The 21,986-nt window shown below is 36.2% G+C and overlaps 1 protein-coding gene across 3 annotated transcripts in view; it reads right to left on the bottom strand.

Annotated features, from left to right (window-relative positions):
- LOC124155638 overlaps window positions 1-21,895 on the bottom strand; it is a 29,003-nt gene extending 7,108 nt beyond the window's left edge. The window contains exons 1-8 of one of the 3 annotated variants that reach the window (XM_046529640.1): window positions 21,612-21,895; window positions 21,379-21,524; window positions 20,718-20,887; window positions 18,399-18,608; window positions 14,510-14,721; window positions 13,344-13,511; window positions 12,913-13,203; window positions 4,251-4,346 (exon numbers count right to left, since the gene is read on the bottom strand). In XM_046529640.1, the coding sequence (XP_046385596.1) occupies window positions 4,251-4,346; window positions 12,913-13,203; window positions 13,344-13,511; window positions 14,510-14,721; window positions 18,399-18,608; window positions 20,718-20,887; window positions 21,379-21,503 (1,272 nt within the window). In that variant the 5' untranslated portion in view covers window positions 21,504-21,524; window positions 21,612-21,895. Of the gene's footprint in view, window positions 1-4,250; window positions 4,347-12,912; window positions 13,225-13,343; window positions 13,512-14,509; window positions 14,722-18,398; window positions 18,609-20,717; window positions 20,888-21,378; window positions 21,525-21,611 lie in introns of all 3 variants that reach the window. The other 2 variants (XM_046529639.1, XM_046529641.1) reach the window with 2 other exon arrangements.
- Window positions 21,896-21,986: the final 91 nt, after the last annotated feature.

A 21,986-nucleotide genomic window follows, 5' to 3' on the forward strand; every position in this document is an offset into this window, starting at 1 on the left:
AACTTTGGGTAATGGTAGCTTTGAAAAAGTTGCCACTGCACGGAGGCCTTTAAATGTGACAAAATTTTAAAATTCGTTGAAATAGACTAAACAATGAACAACAATCACATTATTTAATGGATGAAATATTTGACCTTTTTCATTTGGAATTTCAAAATTTTAACTTGATAATTTAGGAATTTTTTTTCCAAAAACATAAACGCGACGTAGGTGACTGTACAATAAAATTTTGGTAGGAGAGTTACCATTGCACTCCACCCTGTCATTCTGATCCCAAAGTCTACTCCATTTGAGTGTAAAGTTTAAAAATGAAGTCCCCCATTTAACCTATGGCATAATAATTTGGGGTGGCTCTTTAGAAATCCAAACAAACTGGAGAGTCCTGCAGGCCTCACTTTCAACAGCTCAAAATTATGCCCCTAGCTGCTCTATGAGCTAACAATCTTCTCAAATTTGTTAAAGAAAATATAAAGACATAAGCAGAATCGTGATACTCAACAACACGACACATGATCAAGTGCAATATTAATATAAAGGCTCGAGTATCAGAAGTGTGCAGCGAAGGATCATAACACCGGGATGCCAAATTTCGAGTCAACATAAAATGAGTCCATTACCTATACATTAGAGGAAGAGCAAATTTCACTACTTGGCTTTTGAGTGAGTGGTTGAAGAACATCATAAAAAATGTAAATACCAAAAAGCTTACGTTTATCAATAATCCTCCATGCAATCTGATTCAAAATTAAAAACATAGAAAAATATTTGCTCCCCAAAATACCAAAAGTGTATGACAACTGGTGGACCATGGTTCAAAGTTTGCTGCAGACAGAATATTTAAAAAAGCATTTTATCCAAAGCTTACAGAGAGTATTGCCATACTCGTGTGGAGAATTAAATAAGTGCTCTTAAGATGACCTTTCAGATCAATTTAGCAATCAAGAATATTAAAAATTACCATGTGAAACTTCTAGGTTAATGTGGGATTTTCCTAAACAGTGTTATTGCTAAAGACTGAAGATATTACAGATAACAGAGTATTTGACATTATGTATATTGAATGATATGTACCGACAAACACCCTGAATGTACAGGCATTACATTGCCAACTTTTGACCATGGACAATGAGGTAAACATGACAGACTTGGTACGAGGAACCTTGCTGAAATAGACAAATGTAAGCAATGACAGTTGACCCATGTCTTTTTCAGAAGGGGTGGTTGTGAAATAGTAAGCCAATATGTTGCACAAATTGTACAGCCAAAACATTTCACATTTCATAAGGCAATAGTAACTTAGTCTCATTGAAATACAGTTACATTTTAAATAAGTATGTATATGCAAACAATTAAAATTATCTAAAAAATGACTACGTTACAGATAGTTACAAATACATACAAATGCACAAAGAAAAATCCACGTTATTAGAATGCTAAATTTGGGGAAGTGAAACATTTGATTTAGTGCGTGAAACTGACAACTGCCTCATGAACACAAGTCTATTATTCAATGCCTGATTTTTCCGAGGTTTCAAATTTATGTAACTACCCCAGTAATCTTCGATTCCCAAGAGTATCCTTGTATGAATATTTTCGTTTTCTGTATCGACGTACATCATATACATGACATGTATTATATCATTGTGCTTTCTGCTATGCATATCTCTTTTGCACTTTACACCTTGATTATACATAACAGAAAGAAAGCATTGATAATGCACAATATACCCTAACCATGGTCAAGAGTATGTTTAAGAACTTCTAACTTTATTTGCAGTTATTTTCTTTGATACCTGAAAGTTTAATACTTCAAGAAGAACCCTAACTCAAAGCCACTCTGAAAATATATTAAAATTAACATAGGTATTCTAAATTTTAATTGTAATATTACATGCAGTACTTACATCAATACTCTAACCTGACCTACTTTAGAATTAAAATACAAAACTTGAGACACAACAATTCATAGACATAGATGACAGTTCTCAAGAAGGTTCACGTATGCTCTATAATCCAATGAAGCATACTGATTGTATTATCAGTTAATCCCATCACAATTATGCAGTAGCAAAAAATACATTGACACTATAAAGACTGGAGTTTGGAACTAGATACTTAGAAGGACATGCATGAGTCATTTTGACTCAGAAAGTTTCTAAGCTTCAAATCAAGGATTTTCTCAGGTAACATGACTTTTAACAGCACTTACTAAAAGGCTTACCACAATATTTGCAGCACCTGAAGTCATTTGATTTTACTTACATTTGAATCATTAAAGCTATTTCATTTGACTAGATTTGTAAGAGCTCAACTTCTAACAAAAATCAATCTTTACAGATAATAAAATAGAATGTGACATTAAAAATTATGTGCAACTAAATATCCTTAGGATTTTAATAACTACATAATGAATCAAATAGAATTCATATGCATGCCTAGCAAGAATATACCAGGTGCAGCAAATGCATTAGCCAGTGTTTCTCCTGAGGAGAGACTATATCGGCACCTTTGCCACATCTTTAGCAAGCTGAGTAATACTCTTTCCACTTAATGAATTTTTGCCAATGCAGACAATACTCCGATACTAATTCATATGAAATCAAATTTTAAAAAAAGAATATGGGCTTTGCCATCTCTTCATCACCAGAGGAGTAAATATTTTCTAAGCTAGTTTCCACTTTTTACTTTAAGTTATCAAAAGAGAACATCAATGGCTCCCTGAATTTATTTTAGAAATACATATGGACTTTAGAGTACATTGAGCCTTTCAACTGTCTACATATTTAGCTTAACTGCTGAGAAAATAAGGCTGCCATTTTCATACCACTGCCAGCTGTAACTTCTAGTTCCGGGAATGAAACAATACTGTTACACATTGCTGTCATCAACAAGTCCTGATTTTTGGCTGGCGATACCACTTCATAATGATTAATGAAGAAAAAGAATGAAAATACAGAGTATATTAATCCCATCATATCCTCAACTAATGCAATTTTCAGTAGAAGTAAAGTAAATTTGAAATCTTGTGTGCAACCCAAAATGCAGAAAAAGCTCTGTTATCAAATAATAGGAGTCAATGGAAAACATATTCCCCAAATGCTGAAAGGAATACACATTGATATAATTAATAACTGCGGTAAATATCTAGAGCATTCAAGAAAAAAATTGAGATAAACCTTAATTTCCTAGAAGCAGTTTATCCCTAAAAATGAACTAAAGCTGTCCTAGGTATAATATTACCTATGTAATTTAAAAATTTCCCATCACTGATGGGGGTCATTCATACACAATAGTAATTGCCATTGACTGAAACAATTCCGTAGAAGGAATGGTTGCAATGAAAGAAAGACAAACCTTCCTCAATCAGTCTTTCTCTCACAAATTTAAAATAAAAAATATGTAATATGAAAGTTGCCACCTGCTTATTATGAGCCGGTGACATCGTTAGTTTTGGCATCATTGAATCATTCAGTAGGAACCTCTCATTGAGGAAGGGAACTGCTTATAAGGGTGTAAACAACAACAAACCACATGAGGCCAATGTATAAGGTGGAGGAGACCTGAGAAGAGGTGAATCACTGCGTATGAGTTCTTGACGTCATCAGAGTAAATGCGACCGGTGTAATCGATACCTCCACTGCATAAACACTCATCAATCACCCACGGAATCAAATCCACTCATCTAGAAAGCCCTTGTAGTACTAGATGAGCGGATTTGATTCGGTAGGCGATTGTTGAGCGTTTATGCAGTGAAGGTATTGTAATGCCATCAATTTTGCACCACGCATGACTCAAGAAATGGGCGATGGATAGAGAAATTGAAAAATACGTCTCTTCACCTATTAATTTCTATCATAACTACCAATAAAAAAAACTTAGTCAAAGAGTATACAGTTAATTTTTGTTCTAAAGTAAAATTATTAGAAAAGCCAATTCATCCATAAACATTATCTAATTTATGTAATTCAAGGGTACAGACTTCAAGATTTTTCTTAAGAAGTGCATCACTTCTCAAGAGGGACAGACTCCAAGATTCATCTTAAGAGGTGCATTAAATTGAAACCAATAGTGTATGTACAAAAGGAGTTAATTTTTCAAGCAAGCTCAGCATGAAGAGTAACCAATTCAGTAAAAACACAGATCACCAACTACACTACTTCAACATGGAGCGAATCAAGCATATTTGCTAGGCATGTTAAATCATGCAAAACCCAAGTCAACCTCATCATTCACACATAACAAAGACTCACATTGGACTTATCTGATGATGCTTGCTGGAGCACATTGAAGTGACCTTGGTGGACTCCATTCTTTGCACACTTGATCCCTTTGTTGAACAAGTGTTTCTGAAACATAATCAGTTACCTTAATGCAGACAAGAAATGGATTGTTAATTCATCCCTAGAAATATATGCTAAACCCATTTTTAAGGGTGAGTCGGTTCCACTTATTTGTCAGTTCCGATATCTGACCAGTTCCTGGAATCAGTTCTCAGTCGTGGTTCTTGATCACAAGTTTCATTTACATTGCTTGATTTTCAAAAGCTAGAAATGATATTCATAGTGCTAGCAATAATGAAAGCTGCTTTAAATATAACATCAAGTTATCTCACAAACAATTGATGCCTTAACATCCCTCTACTTACACTATGTAATGTCTATTATGCATGAAAAAGGCTTCCAAACTGGGTTTAACAATTTTTTTTGCATACATTCCTATTTTGGCTTTAAATTCAAGAACCAGTCGAAGTGAGAAAAACACTGACCCATCCCTTTCCACTTCATTCACATGCACCATGAGTTGAGGCCTCATAATATAGTGATTTGATAAAGGAATTTTGGATCACAGCCAAAGACAGTGCACATGTATTTGTAAGAGGCATAAAATGGAATGTATTACACAGCACACATGAGTAATCAAGAATCGTATAATAAAGAAAATTTGAAGGAGATACAGCAGAGCTTCAACTGCCTGCCCTAATGGAGGGAATGAAAATAGAAAATCAAAAGAGATAAAAGATAATCTATTCATAGTATTTCTTTGGCCATTTTTATTTTGGTTTCTATGTTTTCTTTCTCTGCATCCTGTGCACTCATACCATTGAAATACTGGTTTTGGGGTGGAAAAGTGTAGGAAAGGGTAGAGAAGGGTACAATAATAGGATGTTAGGGGAACAGACGGAAGATTAGTGGCTGCTGGACTGGTTATGGAAGCGATAGGTTGATAATACAGAGAATTTTACCAAATGATAGATTATTGAAGCTCCACAGTAAAAACCTAAAACTCTAAATCTAAAATCACAATTATTTGAGGTTTAACAAATTAGTGAGTGGATTGAAAAAATTTTGATTATTACCAATTATAATACGCATGCATTGATGCAAAGTTTTCCATGAAAATAAAACATTATTCAACCCTCTTAGTGCTATCCTTCTTCCTGGGGCACTGGGGAGAAATGCAGAGGATATTTTCATAAAATGTAGCGACTAGGAAAAAAACAATAAAAAGCTATTTTATTACACATCCATGTACGGTTAATTGAGGAGGTTAAACTGGTTAATATTGACAAAATACTTATACCTTAACTGAAATAAGTTATAGTAATGTAATAATAAAGCTATAGCAAATTAAATAATGGACTACATAAGAGCTGATATATTGGACCGCCACACTTTTCGCCCAACTAGCAAAAGCCGATTTATCGGCCCACCTCACTAAAAGGGTTAAGAATAATGAAGCAAATAATTATTACCAAATAGAAGTTATTAAAAAATGTATACCTATTAAGCCTCTTCCCGTCTGGAATATGTGATTGAAAATAGCCATGCAATTTTTTTCCAAAGTTATTGGATCAAAATGGAAAAATTAGGAGGCTGATATTAAAACAAAAGCACTTCATGGTAAGGTAATTAAACAATAGGATAGACAATTCCCGAGTAGAAACAAATGCATTTTCTACACACGAACATGCATTAAACATCCCAATGAACCAGAGCATAAAAGCGACTATGCATAAAGCAATGCCAATCACTTAACTATTTTTTGCATATTAATTCTTTCATGCAGGTTCATATTTAAGAATGAACATGATATGTGATGAAATCAATACATATTTATGCAACAGGAATTATATTATCATGTTAATAAAATGCCCATGAAAACTTATTTAACACCTACTTTGAAAATAACATGTGGTCAGACGTTACCACATAAAATATAAAACTTCTTATATGTACAGTCAGTTTGCTGCATACAGAAAGAGACCACCACGAAAACATTTGTTAATACCTTTCTTAATTATTAGATAAGAAAAAAAAACAATATCCAATGAAAATTGTCCCCATTTATCATCCCTTATTAAACAATTTCTCAGCCTGTGAAAACCTCTGAGTAAGCTCCTTTTTAACCAAAAAAGAATAAATCCTGATGCCCATTTTGAAAAAAGTCCTTGATGATAAGTAGTTCGCATTTTCTTTAGCTGGATATGTTCAAAAATTTTAACAACACATTCATTAAGAATATGACATGCACGTCTATTCATGAATATGATTCTTCATCAGGGCGTAGACAAAAGCTGTTTCTCAATGTGTCATGAACATAGCATATTACCCAAAGAATGTTGTATCATAAATCATCCTTGAACCATTTATATAATAAGTATCTCATTGCTGAACAAAATTTGTTTTATAGAATAGCAACAAATCGTATAGTGGCTGAAAAAATTTACCCAAAGCTCATTATGTTGTCACCCACTTCTGGAGTGAAAGTAAAAAGAGGAAAATGGAGTTTGTTGGGAGATCTGTGAATGCTGCCAATATATTAGGAGCTGAAACTGCTCAAGTGCATAATTGTCCTGGAGGTGTAGTGGGTAGTGTATTAACCTTCGGACTAGAGGTTCTATGAATCAAATCATGGTACCGATGATTGCATGCACAAGGTGGACCAATTTTTCTAAAAAAAAACTTTGCAAATCATAGCCTGAGGTCCAGAGGATCAGGTATGACCATTGCAATTTCAAAACTGTATTTATTTGTGTAAGTGATTGTGTTGAGTGCTTGTGAGTGTGATTGTGGCAAAACTTGGCATCCTTAGCAAAGTCCCTACAGCTCTGCAAAGGAGGACAGGTTATAACCCAGATTAGCTTAGCAAGGTCACTACAGCCCTGCAAAGGATAATTCTGGGTGGTGTGTATGGTCTGTGGTGGTCCGTGGTGGGGAAGTAACATTTCCGTAAACCACCACAGAAGTGTGAGTGTGTAATAACCTGGCATCCTTAGGAAAGACCATCCAGTTCGCAAAGGGTCCCAGGTTACAACCCAAGGTCACCTCAGCGAGGTCCGGCAGTCTTGCGAAGGTGTCCATTTGGGGGTGTGTGCTTGTGTCTGTGGTAGACCCTGGTGTGGAAGTAATTCCCGTAAACTGCCACAGGAGGTCATTCTGGTGAAATGTCTTTTGTTTATTCCTCTGAGGAGTGTTGCCAAATGTTACGGCCATTTGAGAACCCCTTTTGAATCACCTATCTTTAGAAGCCGTAGCGCTCGTTTCCCCGTTATCTTTCCAGTAAAAAGAAACTTGACTACCCTTCCCTCATTGCACAACCTCGCTTCAGTGACCCTAGCCACTAGCTAAATGTGCAGTGTGTCAAAGCCTTGACTCCCTCCACCATGTCAAGGGCAACGTCCTAAGAGTATGTCAAAGCAGAGTGAAAAGCAAAATTTTATGCCACCTAGAAACTTCAGAGATGTCGGTTTTCTGACTGTAGTGAAGTATAGCAATCCCCAATTCAATACTATGTTCCCAGTAATTTTTCCCACAGATTGGATTTGAATCAATTAAAATGCTACCATTATAAATAAACTTGATCCCTCAATTATTAAGTCTTAAGAAAATGCTGATGCCTTGATTGAGCTTATGAGTTAGTTCTTTCACATAAGGCTCAAAGCAGTTCATCAGTTTGATCATCAAGTCATTGTTCTCGTAATATATATGCTCAAGTTAAAGGAATAGATAAGCCTTGTCGAACGTTTTATTTTTCGAAAACTTGATTTGTAATCCAAGACTATCACTACAAACCTTTCTTCAAATTAAAATTATTGAAAAATATAGCATGCTTCTAGTAAAAGTATCTGAGTAAAATTATAAATGTCTTTTAAATGCTATCATGCAATGACATAAAATGAGATTCAGGAAATTCACTAATTATAACAATATATGTAATATACATTTTTATCTATTGCCTAGTTCATTATTTAACATTAACGATCAGCGCTTTCATTATATGGAAATCGACTTTTTGAGAATAAAATCCATGATTGAGTAAACAGGAGAGGATTTGTTTTATTTCTGTCTGTATGGAAAAATGATCAATATCATACCATTTGCCTGCCTAGCCATTGATAGATCTCACAGACTTTTCCAATATTTATTCATAATCTCTTCATACTTAAATCATTCTCATCAATTTCGTGTTGCATCACAGTAACACTAACCATTATTATTATTGTCTAAATAATATTTATTCTGTGTTGTATTTATTCAGTAATTCAAGATAAGACTAAACGCTATTTAATGGCAAGTCAAAAAAGTCCATCTCGGTTCAACAATGGAAAATCAGCTAAAAAGCATAGAAATATTCTCATAGAAACGTTTCAATTTGATTCAATCCACACAATAAAATACTTTGCACTAATAGGTGAAGGCAATGACACTGATTTTTTTTCTTCACGACATTTTGATTTGTGAACTTAAAATGACAGAAAATCTATAACAGACAGTAGGTGAAATGATTTTTTATGCACATTAACACAGTTATGTTTAACTTCTTTATCAGTCCAAAATTCCCACGCTAAAAAAACAAATCCATTCAAATAATTTAAATCAGAAAGCAAGCATTAAATAAAGAGCAGATAACATCTACAGTAAAATATTTCTGAGCCTCAAAAATAAGGGCAAAATAAGGCCTTTTGGTAACGAAAAAATTTCAAAAAGTTATTAATATATAATACATATTTTGTTGTATACGTTAATAAAAAAATCAAAATTCTGTTCCCAGTCATTAGCCCAATGTTTCAGTGGAATACATGCACAAATTCCCAAAATTCGAAGATTGAAAACCCAGGATTTAGGTGGCTTGATACTCTACTTTCACTCAACTCTGCTGAGCTACAAGGAATTTAGTCTTGAAATGGAGGAAGAGGAATGTGTATGCAATGCACAATTATCTGTCACCATGATTTGATCTGCAGAACCCCTGGTCGGTAAATACTCTGCCCACTACATCTCCGGGACCAATGTGCTCCTTAACAGTTTCAATACTCAACATGCTGGCTGCATTCACAAATTTCCTAATGAGAGTAAACTCCATTCTAGTTGATACGTGGAATAAAGCCTAATTTGAAAAACTGGTGAAAGAAATCATAGGCGGATTTTATCTTATAGACATACCGAAACGATTATCATTTGATTTCCTTGGTATTAGAAGTATTTTGTTTGAAAAATACGGGTTGTATGAGAATATTAGGTGGCAAAATTTTAGAAGGGGGACATCTTCAAGTAGTTCCTGAGCTGACTGCATTCAGATGCCAATGAGCTTTGCGTTAATTTTTTCGGAAGCTGTACTAATTATATGCACATACTGGACTGGAATAATAGAAATGGATCAGTCCTCATGCCTGGGAACCTTGTCAAGAAGTTCTAAAACGTAACATTTAATTAGTCCTGCCCCTAATATATATTATTTTCACCTTTCATGCAAGGTCTTTCGGCCCTCAACCCATTTATGCCTAGTGCTCCATTTTGAGAACACCTGACCCCTCTGCATAATTCAATGACTATGATAAGAGTCATAAATTCGCCTAAGTCCCAATTTTTCTTTCTCTTCCTCCCTGTGAGATCAGTGATAGTAGGCGATTAGTACTATAAGATGAAAATTTGGAAACACTTCTTGATTTGGTAACAGGCTGTTATTTTATGATGTTCCATTTTTGGAACACTAGAAAAATCCACGAGTATCATGGGTGCATTCAGCTGCTTTGAGCAATTTGCTTTGCTTCCTGATCTTGCTAACAAAGGCGTGAGATATTTGAAATAATATTTTATAATTGCCTGTAGCAGGCAATGCTAATCTGGACCAATTTGAGCTTTGATTAATTAATTGTTAATGAAAACACCTTCATTAAAACTGCAAATACTTCTCTACTAAATAAAATACATCATAATTCACCTACCATTGTTCAAGACACTTACAATATGCACTTTGACAAGAGATACATTTTCAGTTTCTTTCAAATTCATTTTAATTTTTTTCATCTAAATATCTAAGTCTGAAGTATTCATTTTCATGAGTTAAATTGTCATTTTCGTCTTTTTATCAGAATAAAAAAGCATAAACTTTTCTTACAAACTTTGGCTTAGGAATAAAATTTTAGAGGAATATTTGCGTATGCAATACATTAATTAATAAGATTCTACCTTTACTGTTGAATTTTACAAGAAAATTATTTTAACGATAATTTTGTTCATTTTGAAAGCAAAATTTTCATAAAACCATAATTGAATCAAGGTTTTTTGACCAAAAAATGATTGAAGCATTGGATGCATAGTACATATAGTATTATATGGCAAATACATATACCGTATAAACACGTGTAAGAGACACACCCCTTCTTTGAGCATCAGAGCTAATAAAAAATTTTTTCAGCTTTTTTTTTATCCCATCGTGTGGTGTTGCAGACGTTTTCCTGGACTTTCGACAGTTAGCAAATTTTCTACTTTCAATGGCAAAAATTTGCGCGGCATTTTTCAGCTAAATTTACACAATATGTATGGCGCTTGCAGATAAGTAAGCATTCACTTGTTGCCTTGACCTTACGATGATTACTAGGGATGGTCGGATCGGATACCTCGGATTCAAATATCCACGGATAATGCTCTACACCTTAAACTTCGGACCCAAATTCGTTGAAGAAATTGAATCTGAATCCAAATTTTTTATTCAATGCTTTCATGAATGAAACGTCCCATGGGAGGGAGTAGAAAGAATTCCTATCCTCTCTTCGCATATGCCGTTGCACTGCGATACTTGTCCTACTCACGAACAAAAGCTCTCATAGGAGTATTGCAATATAATTTCAGACGTGAAAATTTTAAGACAAAACACAACAGGTACATGGCGTGAATCTTCCCAAGAGATTGAACAACAATCGAGGGAATCTTGGCACTGTGAGATAATAACCACGGCATAGGTTTCACGAAACCATCCTCATGCTTCATCCTTACCCTGTCTCACCGACTGACCTTTTTTGGTCTACCAGCTTTAATTCTCCCTGTTTCCAGAGGCCAGTCACTTATGAACCCAAAGATATCATGATAGCTTTCAGCATTATATGACGTGCACAAGGTTCAAAAAAGAATGAGACCTAACGCGACGCATATCACACAGTATTTAGGTTTTTAAGCTCAAATTGACACAAAGCTTTCTAGTTACAATAAGGCTACTAATAATCAGCACAGTCCAAACAGCATAATTTCGGAAGAAACAAGCGAAGCATGAGAGCTTTTAAACAAGACGAGACGGACTGGAAACTTCAGGTAACGCTAACTGCGTACATCACATTACTGTGCCCTCGCCCCTTCGCTTTGAATGCAACGATGCAACAATGTCATGACGTCACATGCAAGATAGGATGTGTTCGTCCCTTGCTCCTGCACTCGTAGCTTCATTGCTTGAAAGACGGAGGGAGCTAGTTCCTTCCCCTATACCATTCCTTCAGCACTCTTCACTTTAAAGCATTTCTGATTTCTTCTAGCCGCCACTGAGTCCAACAATATACACACTCGTTTGAATTTTTTAAACAGCAGGCTTTAACACCAATAGAATTTTCAATTGCAATAATCTTTAAAATAGCGTCTGAAGATGATTTTTGAAAAATCTGGCCCTTAGCATAATGGAAATTACTCGGCAAGACAGATGCTGACTACTACCCTCCTTCAAAATTATGTGTTTCTCTACGTTTAATATGCGATTACCATTTGTAGTATAAATGCTGTGGGATGCCCACTCGTAGCAGTAAATTTAGCGCGCCTTCCAGAGTGAAAAACCTCGCGTGATCTTATCCATGTTCACCTCTGAGGTACCAACGTGATGCTTACGAGTAAGAAATGCCAGCAGGAGCATCGTAAAAATATGTCACTAAGGGAGAAACACCTCTGCCTGCCATGTTTTTGACATACAGGTAGGGTTTCAGATGACCAACTCATGCTGAAAACCAAGGCCACTCAGTTCCCCTTGGACTTGCGACTGGGAAAGGGGGGGAATAAGAAAATCGTGTAAGAGACGCACCCCCATTTTTGGCTCAATTTCTGGGAAAAAAGGTGTGTCACTTATACACGTTTTTACAGTATTACAAATTTCAGTCTCTCTCACATGCACTTTCAGCACAATTTATTTGTTAGCAATGTATTATAGGAAATATGACAATGACAGGCAATAATCACCAGTTTGAATCACCTTGAACAGAAGAAACCACAACCACATCACTACAAGCCAAGCTTTAAGTTTATAAGCATTTTTATTAGTACATATGTATAGAGGTAAGCGTGAAGGGCATGCTGAAGTTCACTACAAGGTATAGTTATATGACTACTGACAAAGTCATGAAAACTGATGTTCTTCTAGCTTCTTCAAGGCAACAGATGGTTGGACAAACTACATCAAGTCAGTCAAATAGTTTTATGCCCTACAGCAAGAAAAATACATATTTTAATAGAAATGAATAGTTATAATTCACAGTAGGTTAAGAAAAGTAGACTATACCTTCTACAGAATAATTATGTATTACGCAATAAGAAAAATGATTTAAGCTCAAGAAGTGAGAATGATTCAGGCAATCAGTGGCCAATTTTGGATTCAAACCTTAATGGAGTCACCCAGACTTCGCCCACGGGGATTAATGATGCGAGCATTGTGCTGATGAGGCGTCCCCAAACCATTCTCCTTGTTAAACTGCTTGACCAAGCGCCGCTTCTCAGACGACTCTGGCAATGAGCGAATATGAGCATACAACTGAGCAAGAGCTGCTTCCGTGGGGTTTGAGTGATGGGCCTGAGCTGTTCGTTCCCGATCCACAAAACTGAATACTGTGTTCACTTCGGCCGATTCCTCACCCACCCTCCTCTCACCCTTCAAACCACAGCTCACCTCCACCTGAACAGGATAGATTTCAGACTGGCCAGTTGGACAGGCAAAGAGGAATCATTACTAAGCACATTGGAGGATAAGAGGTTGAGAAAGGTGACAATTACGTTTGGAGGACTGTTAATCGCAGAAATGGACAGAGAAGTTACCTTTTTGGACGGTTCTGATTCATTTGACTCCTTCCGAGCCCAATATGCTCTAATATCTGTGGCTAACTGTGGTGGGATAGAAAATAGAGAAGTAGCACCTTGACGTATCATGAAGGCAATGACATGAGACATCAGCTGAGAGTTGGCATGCAAGGCCTCTGGGGGCATCTGTGGAGAAAATTCGAAGAGATGGGTTAATGGTAACACTAAAGGTAGGTTTTCTATATTTCACAGCATATGCATAACGACAAGAAAGAAAATGAGTTGGGTTTCATAAAAAATACAATATCACAGCAAAGAGAATTTTTTTTCTGGAGAAATAAAAGTGCATTTTTTTCTTTGCTGAAGGCTCTTGAGTTTTTCTCAGCATTTATTTCTCAGAGTTTATGGCAGCAAATTCAAATAAATTTAATCATTGATGGGCTTATGTGGAGGAACTTTTTAAATGGTTTCAGGAACTCATTGCCATTCTCATAAGGTTAGTGAACTTGATGATATGTCATGAGGACAAATAAATCGTGATACTATTGCTGTGAACTTTTTAATACAACTGCTTTGAACAATTTCTTTTCAAAGCAGCAAATATGTATGAATCTCTAAACTTATACAGCGAAAGTATAGTGGCTAAGGTAAGTATTGAGCTACTGGAGGGTCCAGGGTTCATATTCAGGTCAAAGCTCTCAAAAACCCCAGCATCAAATCCAATAAAAACAGTATTTTTCAAGTCTAAATTGTGAAAAAATATACCTGGCTCACTAAAAGGAACTGGCTTCCTACTCAGAATATATTTCAAGAAAAATCTAAGGAATTTGGCATTATTAAACTCATCAATAGATTCAAATCTAATGAAAAAATCTTACTTGATTTTTCTTTATTTATCATGCCAAATTCTGATTTTTTAGTCTGTGTATTCCCACAACAAAAATCATTATACCAACTACATATCTCTTCATGCTAATTAATCATTGAATCAAATGTAAATATTCTTTATATTATTTAAAGAATAAGGCTGCAAAATAACAAACCTCACAAAAGGGAAAATTATTTACAGCCACATATATTATTGCTTAATTGCTATGGAAGGCGTGACAGGTGAGGGTAGAACTCACCTAGAAGTCTTTAGCAATAATAAATTCTAATTAAATCAACAACAGATGAGCACAAACCTTGCGAGGACATGCCAAATGTGGGGTGAAGAGGGTTGCTAAACTCTCAGCAGACATTCTATTTACACGCTGATAGCTAGCAGTTAGATGAAGAAGACTGACCAAGTCACTGAGAAGGACTCTGTTTTCAGCTGGGAGGAGCAGCAAGAGGAGTTGCAGAGCTGTGAGCAATCTTCCATCAGATTTCCCATCTGCACTGGACGCACACATTTCTAAAATGGATTTTTACAAATATTTTATTTATTTAGCCCTCTTAGTACATCAGGCCGACATATCTGCTTTTGCACCTCAAACAGTGAGTGAGTCAGGCTGATGTATCAGCCTGTCTGAAATATTTTTCTACATTTTGTAAGACTGCAATAATTAAATTTAATTTGTGCCTCCCCCCCAGAAAGAAATCCTGGATCCGCCCCTGAACCCATGAGGTCAGTGCTAAGAGGGAAAAATATCCTCTTAAGTAAACATGTTTAGGTCTATTTACTTTATTTATTTCGGTAAACTCAAGATTATATGAATAGCACAGCAAGTTGTGCTTTAAGCGACAACCATAATTTCCAATCATCTTTTCATCATTTAAAAAATACTGCTTTGACTCTAAACATATTTGCATTTGTTAATTTCAAGCACAATTTATAAAATAAGAAAAGATTAAAGTTTCAAATCACCACCAAGCCATAATACAGATAAAACTCAATTTACTCTTCATATCCCCTCATTTGATAGGCCAATCCATCACCAATCCAAAACGATTCTTTTGAAATCAATCATCTCTCATTGAGATACATAGAGAATTCTGGCACCACTGAAATAAATCAGGAAATGTGTCCCTGAATCTGCTGGCAACGTTACCTTAGAATCGAATAAGCTTTACGTATAGCCAAAAGAATGAAAAAACTTGATTTGAAAATAAATGCTATAACAGATAAGGAAGAAGTTCTTGGAAACATTTTTGTGGAGCTGAATTGAACAATGACTTCAAGGCAAGGACCATCAGTGATCTGGAATAAATTTACTTTAAATCAAAAGAACACAAGAGATAAGAAATGAGGAAGCTAAGGAAGGATAGAGAATTGGTTGCTTTGGTTGCTAAAGTGCTGGCTTTGCAACCTCTGGGTCTCAATCCAAATCCTGGCAATGGAGAAGATTTTTTAGGTATTACCCAATCCCTTCTCATGTGCTACGTGGAGGGCACTTCAAGTACAGCGCACTGAGAATCGCATAGGACATTAGGCTATGGTCCCCTAAAGAGTCTTTCATTAAGAACAGGTCCACCCTTCCTTTCCTCGTGGCTCAAATGACCAGAGCTGTTGATCGCCTCTTCCAAATATATGTATACCATATCATACGGTAAGAAAACAAAATGAAGCAATACCAGAAAGAAATGGGTGCTACCACTACTGAGGTGTTTCTATGCATCACCAAGGTTAATATAGGGCATGAGAGTGGGGTGGAAACTTCAATACATATTTGTACAGTAACTTGAAATGATTTGATTAAAAAAAAGAAAGGAAAGACAAAACAGAAAAATACATGCAACCAGCATAAGCTATAAATGAGAGGGGATTTGCCTTGTGACTACTACAGGATTATAATCACAAAATGGAATTTAGGTGAAGTTGATATGATAGCAAACAATTATTCCATCAAACATGGAAATCGACCAATGCATTATTTTCATAGCATTCAAGAATTTTAGACCACTGGATTCTTTTTAACACGGTACACTGTTGATTTTGAGGACCTCTTTCTTTTCTTAAACTCTTATCTATATCAAAACTTTTCACTTACAACCGTTGAGAATAAGTTTCACTTTCACAACATTCCTTGTCTTAAGGCCTGTTTACACGGTACATTGACTCGTACAGGTTAATGTCTAAATGTATGAACGCGAGAATGAACGCCAAAATGCACCGTGTAACCACCCAACTTGTGCGAATGCATGCACAGAAAATAGAACCTGTTCTAATTTGGTTCATGCATTCGTACATGTTCCGTTCCAGTCCACAAAAATCATTCACGCAAACGTACATTAACTCGTACGTGTTAATGTATCGTGTAAACAGGCCTTAACAGATATGGTGGGAAGAGTAAAAAGTATCACTAAAAATTTCAAGTGCTAAAATAGAGACAATGCTCACAAGTAAAAAAAAAAAAACATGTGACAGCATATTGATGTGTGTGTTCATCAATGTGGATGATGTGGTACGCTGCTCTGTGATTCCGGAGCAACATACAAGAGAAGATACGGGATATCAGGAACAGAACTGTAATTGGTTTCGAGACATGAAGCACTGAGTTAAAGTTTTGAGCCAGCTGAAATTAACTGATGAATTTCAACTCGTGAGGACAAACTTCAAATTGACTTTCTAACAGCTACCTAAGTCATTCTCTTCCTAGTTTAAGTTATTTTCATGGATATTGCATAATGCATTAAATGATATTATCTTCAATCAATCAATTCACATATTTCTTCAATGGAAATCAACCAGCAGCAAAGCCACCACTTTCAGTCAGCGAGAAAATCATTCCCTTTCTGATGGCATCAGGGAGGTCATCCCATTGTCTTCCATTTTTTTACCTCTACAAATAGGGTGGTTTCCTATTATTTTTTTATTGCCTAAATCGAAAGATTATTACTCCTGGAGTACGTATTTCACGCTTTTAGATTTTTAAATTACGATATCTATTTTTTGCGATTAAATGAAAAGTGAAAATTTTCAAGCGCGCGAAAAACGCGACGCGTAAGTAGGAATGATGGGAAAAAGTCCGTGCGACGCATTTCTGGTTCCCCCTCCCGCCTTGTGAGGTGACCTTGATCAAGGCTCTGAGCGCTGATAGGACGCAGGATGCTAGCGGGTAGCTGAGTACCTTGCTGGCTGGTAGCGCTTGGCTTAAAAAAGGTTTATTAATACCTTATCAAACGAAGAAAACTTTCCGACCTAAGCCAGTTTTAATAGGTGATTATTAAGACATGTTTCCCTGAGCTCTGTGCCTCATGCATGCATTGGTAACCTCAGACGATGCATAACTCCTATCCTCTCGTGTAGAAACTAGGTCCCTGTGACGTCACGTGGAGTGGAATCGTATGGACGCCAATCTGGCCTTTTTCAAATGAGGATAAAATTTGACCCTTGCCATTCGTCAAAACCGGTATTTCAAAAACCAAATAATTTGTGAATTATGAATACACTAATGGTGGGTAACGAGTCGCAATCAATGCCTTTCATTTTCTTTGATGAAGGAAACTACCCTATTATGAGATAAAATACCACCAGCTAACCTGCCCCAACCGTCAATTCTCGCAACTCACTTGAATGGTCGCAAATTAGATAATCTAATGCCTAACAAACATTCTATTCAACTCAGTAGCAAAAATATTTCATACATAGTTTCTCTTCTTTTCAAATCTCGCACCTGCTTTTGCACAAGGGTAGAGTCCATTGATTCACTCGGGAGTGTCCGACTTGTGCAGTGAAAAGATATGATACATTAACCCCTCCTCAGGATTTGGCTGAGGAATAATATGCCATCAAAAAGTAAACTGATTTTCTAGTAGCTTTACAGTGGCACCATAAACTTTACTGGGATACTTTATTCCCCATAGTATGTATACAGGTATACATGTGCAAATGATGAAATTTTATTTTTCTGCTCCTACACCAATCATATACACAGCTTTATAATACATATTTATTAACGTAGTTCTGTCCTCGATGTCAAAATATTTCCCACTAGCCACTTCTCCTTTTGCATCACCACTCCTCTTGGAGTTCCTCCTCCCTTCCAATGCACAAATACTTAAAAAAAATTTTCTCCTCCGAGCACATACTCTAAGCCATACCATTACATGAAATTCAACCATTCATTTCACTGGAGTAAAGTCACCAACCTGCAATTTGATAGTGAGCTGGATAATGGGCATCAGTAAGTAGGGGTTCAGGCAGTTCAGCCAAAAAGTTTTTCAGGACTGATGCACAGTCATGGACGGAAAAATGACCAGCATTTAAATCAAGGGTGATACCCTGATTAAGCAAAGCTTTCAATTCTTGTTGACGCTTTAACTTTCCACTTCTGCGGAATATGCCTTCTTGTTGAATGCCTAGAGACAAACATTTTACTCATAAGTATGCATCACCTTAAACAACAATTTTTTTTCACTTCACAGCCGAAACAAAATCAAGAGATCTTGTTAGTGGAATTTGATTGTGGAAACTTACATATTGGTGATGAACTACTAACACACTAATATTCAAGCAAAAAAATAATATATAAACAACAATAATTATATATAATACATGATAAAATACTTCATGGATGTTCCATGCATTTCGGATACCAATATCAAATGTAAAAATATATTATTTGACTGAGATGACACCCATTTCAAAAAATCAGCATATAAATACTAAATTTTATAACAGTTTAACACCATGATGTGTAATTATTTCACAGGCGGTCTTAGTTACGTAATATTTCTCCATTTTTTAAAGTTAACATTAACAATTTGTAATTTCAAATATCAATAATGGTGCTGAAGATTATTAACTAACTACTGGAGCAAAGGGGTGATGACTTCAAAAGAAATGAACAATTGAGATTCAGGAGGAAAAGTCAATAAAGGATATGATAGAGGTAATGATGAAAGTCCTGCCAGATTCAGAATGAACAACCTTAATACACCTTGAGTATATATCTCTAGATTTTAATTTTCTCTACACGTTCAAAGCAAGTGGACAAGGAAAGTGAATGCAACTTTCTTGTTGTCAGAAACAGTGAGTACAACCAGGATGCACATCCAGGTTTAGTAGATTTTGAATATTATTTACAAGAGTGAAGTGGGAGATGCTGGTGGGCAGTTATTATAAGTACAAGTGGATTGAAGGGACAGATTTGATATCTACAGTGCTCATTAAAATTGCTCATATGGCACAAGGGAGGGTATCCACATGAGGGTCAGGGTGGGCAAGCATTGGCTTAAGTGTCAGACAACCCTGTCCAATATGGGTCTCGCTTTTTAATGAGCAAGTTGAGGAGGTGGCAAGGGAGCTCAGGAAATAGGAAAGCCCTTGTTTCCAAGAACTATGCATCTATGGCTGTGTGAAGCCATGATCATGCCCCATTTTCCTTTATGAGTGATCTGCATTACTGGTTTCCAAGGATTGTAGGTCACAATTGCATTGTGTGATCAAGGAACCACGTCCAACAGCAGTTGCTACCTGGGCATCTTGTGCCTGATGCAACTGCAGGGTGCATTGTTTGACATTTTAGTTCTGGCATCACTCTTGAGGCATCAGGCATCATTGAAAATCACTTTCCTGGATCTGGGATCATGCTGCAGTGCACTGAGCATCCATTTGATGTAAGCATCAGTGGCGTTTAAGGACAGATGCTTAAGTGAGAAAGGTCCAAAGATGATAAGCTCGGTAAAGGCTTGCAAGCACTTATGGGTGCACTCTGTACACAATGCAAGGAATATGGCACAAAAACAAAAGACATGTGGTTCTGCAAAGCTTAGAGACCAAAAAACATCCCCACTTCATGTAAAAATAGATGGACATAGACCTGAACAAGTGAAAGTGTCACTTTATGGGCTGTATGAAAGAAGAAAACAAAAGAAGCAGGAAAGATATCAAAATTAGAATATCACTGACCAAAGAAACGGAAGCATTAATGAATAGGATAGAGTTGATGAAAGGGAGGTTGTAAGAGAGTAAAAAGGAGGCTAGCAGGGATTTTTAGATAGATAAGAGCACTGCAGGACGTAAACGTGAACACTGCAAAAAAAAGAGGATGAGATAACCTGGAAGCTTTCCAGACATGGGAATGGAGAAGAATGGAGACAATAATGGACAGGGAAAGGAACAAGGAGTACACATGGTGGGCGAAGACAGAAAACTCCTAGAAGAGATAAAAGAAGGCAGATATTGTGGATGGAGGATGCAGCAAGGCTTTAAGGGAACCTGAAAACTGTCATGGGCAGAAAAATGCTGGCAAATATGGAGCAATTCATCTAAATATGAGTTTTTCATCATTCAAGAAAATTACACATGATGTTGCCTCCCTACAATTAAAAACATATGAGCTTTAAAAAGCTGCAGCTGAATCTAATGTAGAGGAAGTCGCATCACATCACCAATCGCGGAATAATTAATAAATTTAATAAAATGCCTATTATGATGAAATCAAACACATTCAATGCATTGCTTACTTTGTTCTTTGCTTAAATATTCTATTAATTGGTATACTTGACAGATCCCTTCTTGTGTAAGTGGTGCCCCTTCCATGACACCTTTCGATTGAGCTTTTGACTTTTTGGAAAATGGTAGTAAATTCCATTTTAATATTCGACTCTTTACTTTGTCCGATGCAGAGTCACACCTAGAACAGGATAAGGGAAGCAAATGACAAATGATGCAGGAAGTAAAATTCTGTGTATAAAATAAAAAAATACAATGGGTGCGAGGATAATTTCAGCAGTTATGCTTAAAAAATACATAATAAGGACTCATGCCCATGAGGCTAAATCAACAGGGCATGTAAATGAACTTCTTTTTCAGAAGATTGGCGACCAAGGAAATTAAAATTTTGATACATAAGAATTACATATTTGTTGCAATCCAAATTATCATGCACAAGAGTACTAATACGTTGATACACGCAAAGAAAAGAATACCAGAGAATATATATTTAATTAATATGACCTGCTGGCTAACTTTGCAACACTAGATTAAATAAACATACAATTGCATGGATATTTTGCTGGCTTCAAATAAAATTAATGCATACGCATTAAATATAACTACATTAACGACAAACGTTCAATAATTCCATTCGGGATACAATCAGTTCTCTGATTGAAAAATACTCACTCATCAGTATTAAGATCCAGCAAAAATGACAAATGCATTCGAATCAACGTATGGTATTGCTCTGGGTCTTCCCTTCTCAACTTTTCAGCGAGTAAGCTGTCATTATCGTTAGTCATTGGACCCATTCCTTCTTGATAAATCCGTTTCTGTAAAGCGAAATTATAGTACGCAAGTACTTACGCCAGGCATAACCAAAGTTATCAAAAGACGAAGAACAACAAATTTCCTCCTACCTGTATCCTCACTCATATTTCCATTCCAATGTCCAACGGGTATTCCATACCGATTTCGATAAAAGTTTCAAAACTGTAGACACGATACTAGAAGCACTTCCACCATTTACGTCAAAATCAACTCATAATCAGCAGGTACTGCACAACTCTTGAAAAACAAATTAGCAAGCACCAATTAAAGAAATATTACCCACAACATTCCTAAAGTCATTCCAACCCTTTTTCTTGAATGAAAGTTCAAATACGACGAACCGTAAAACTACGGCTTTTGATTGGTCACCAGAATTTCCTGAATGTCCGCCATCTGTCGCATAAATTTTGAACCTATTGAACTGAGGAGCGTATTCAGTTTCATTCGGCGCGTTATTCGTGTTT

The sequence above is a fragment of the Ischnura elegans genome, chromosome 3 (genome assembly GCF_921293095.1).
Source record: "Ischnura elegans chromosome 3, ioIscEleg1.1, whole genome shotgun sequence".
NCBI lineage: Eukaryota > Metazoa > Arthropoda > Insecta > Odonata > Coenagrionidae > Ischnura > Ischnura elegans.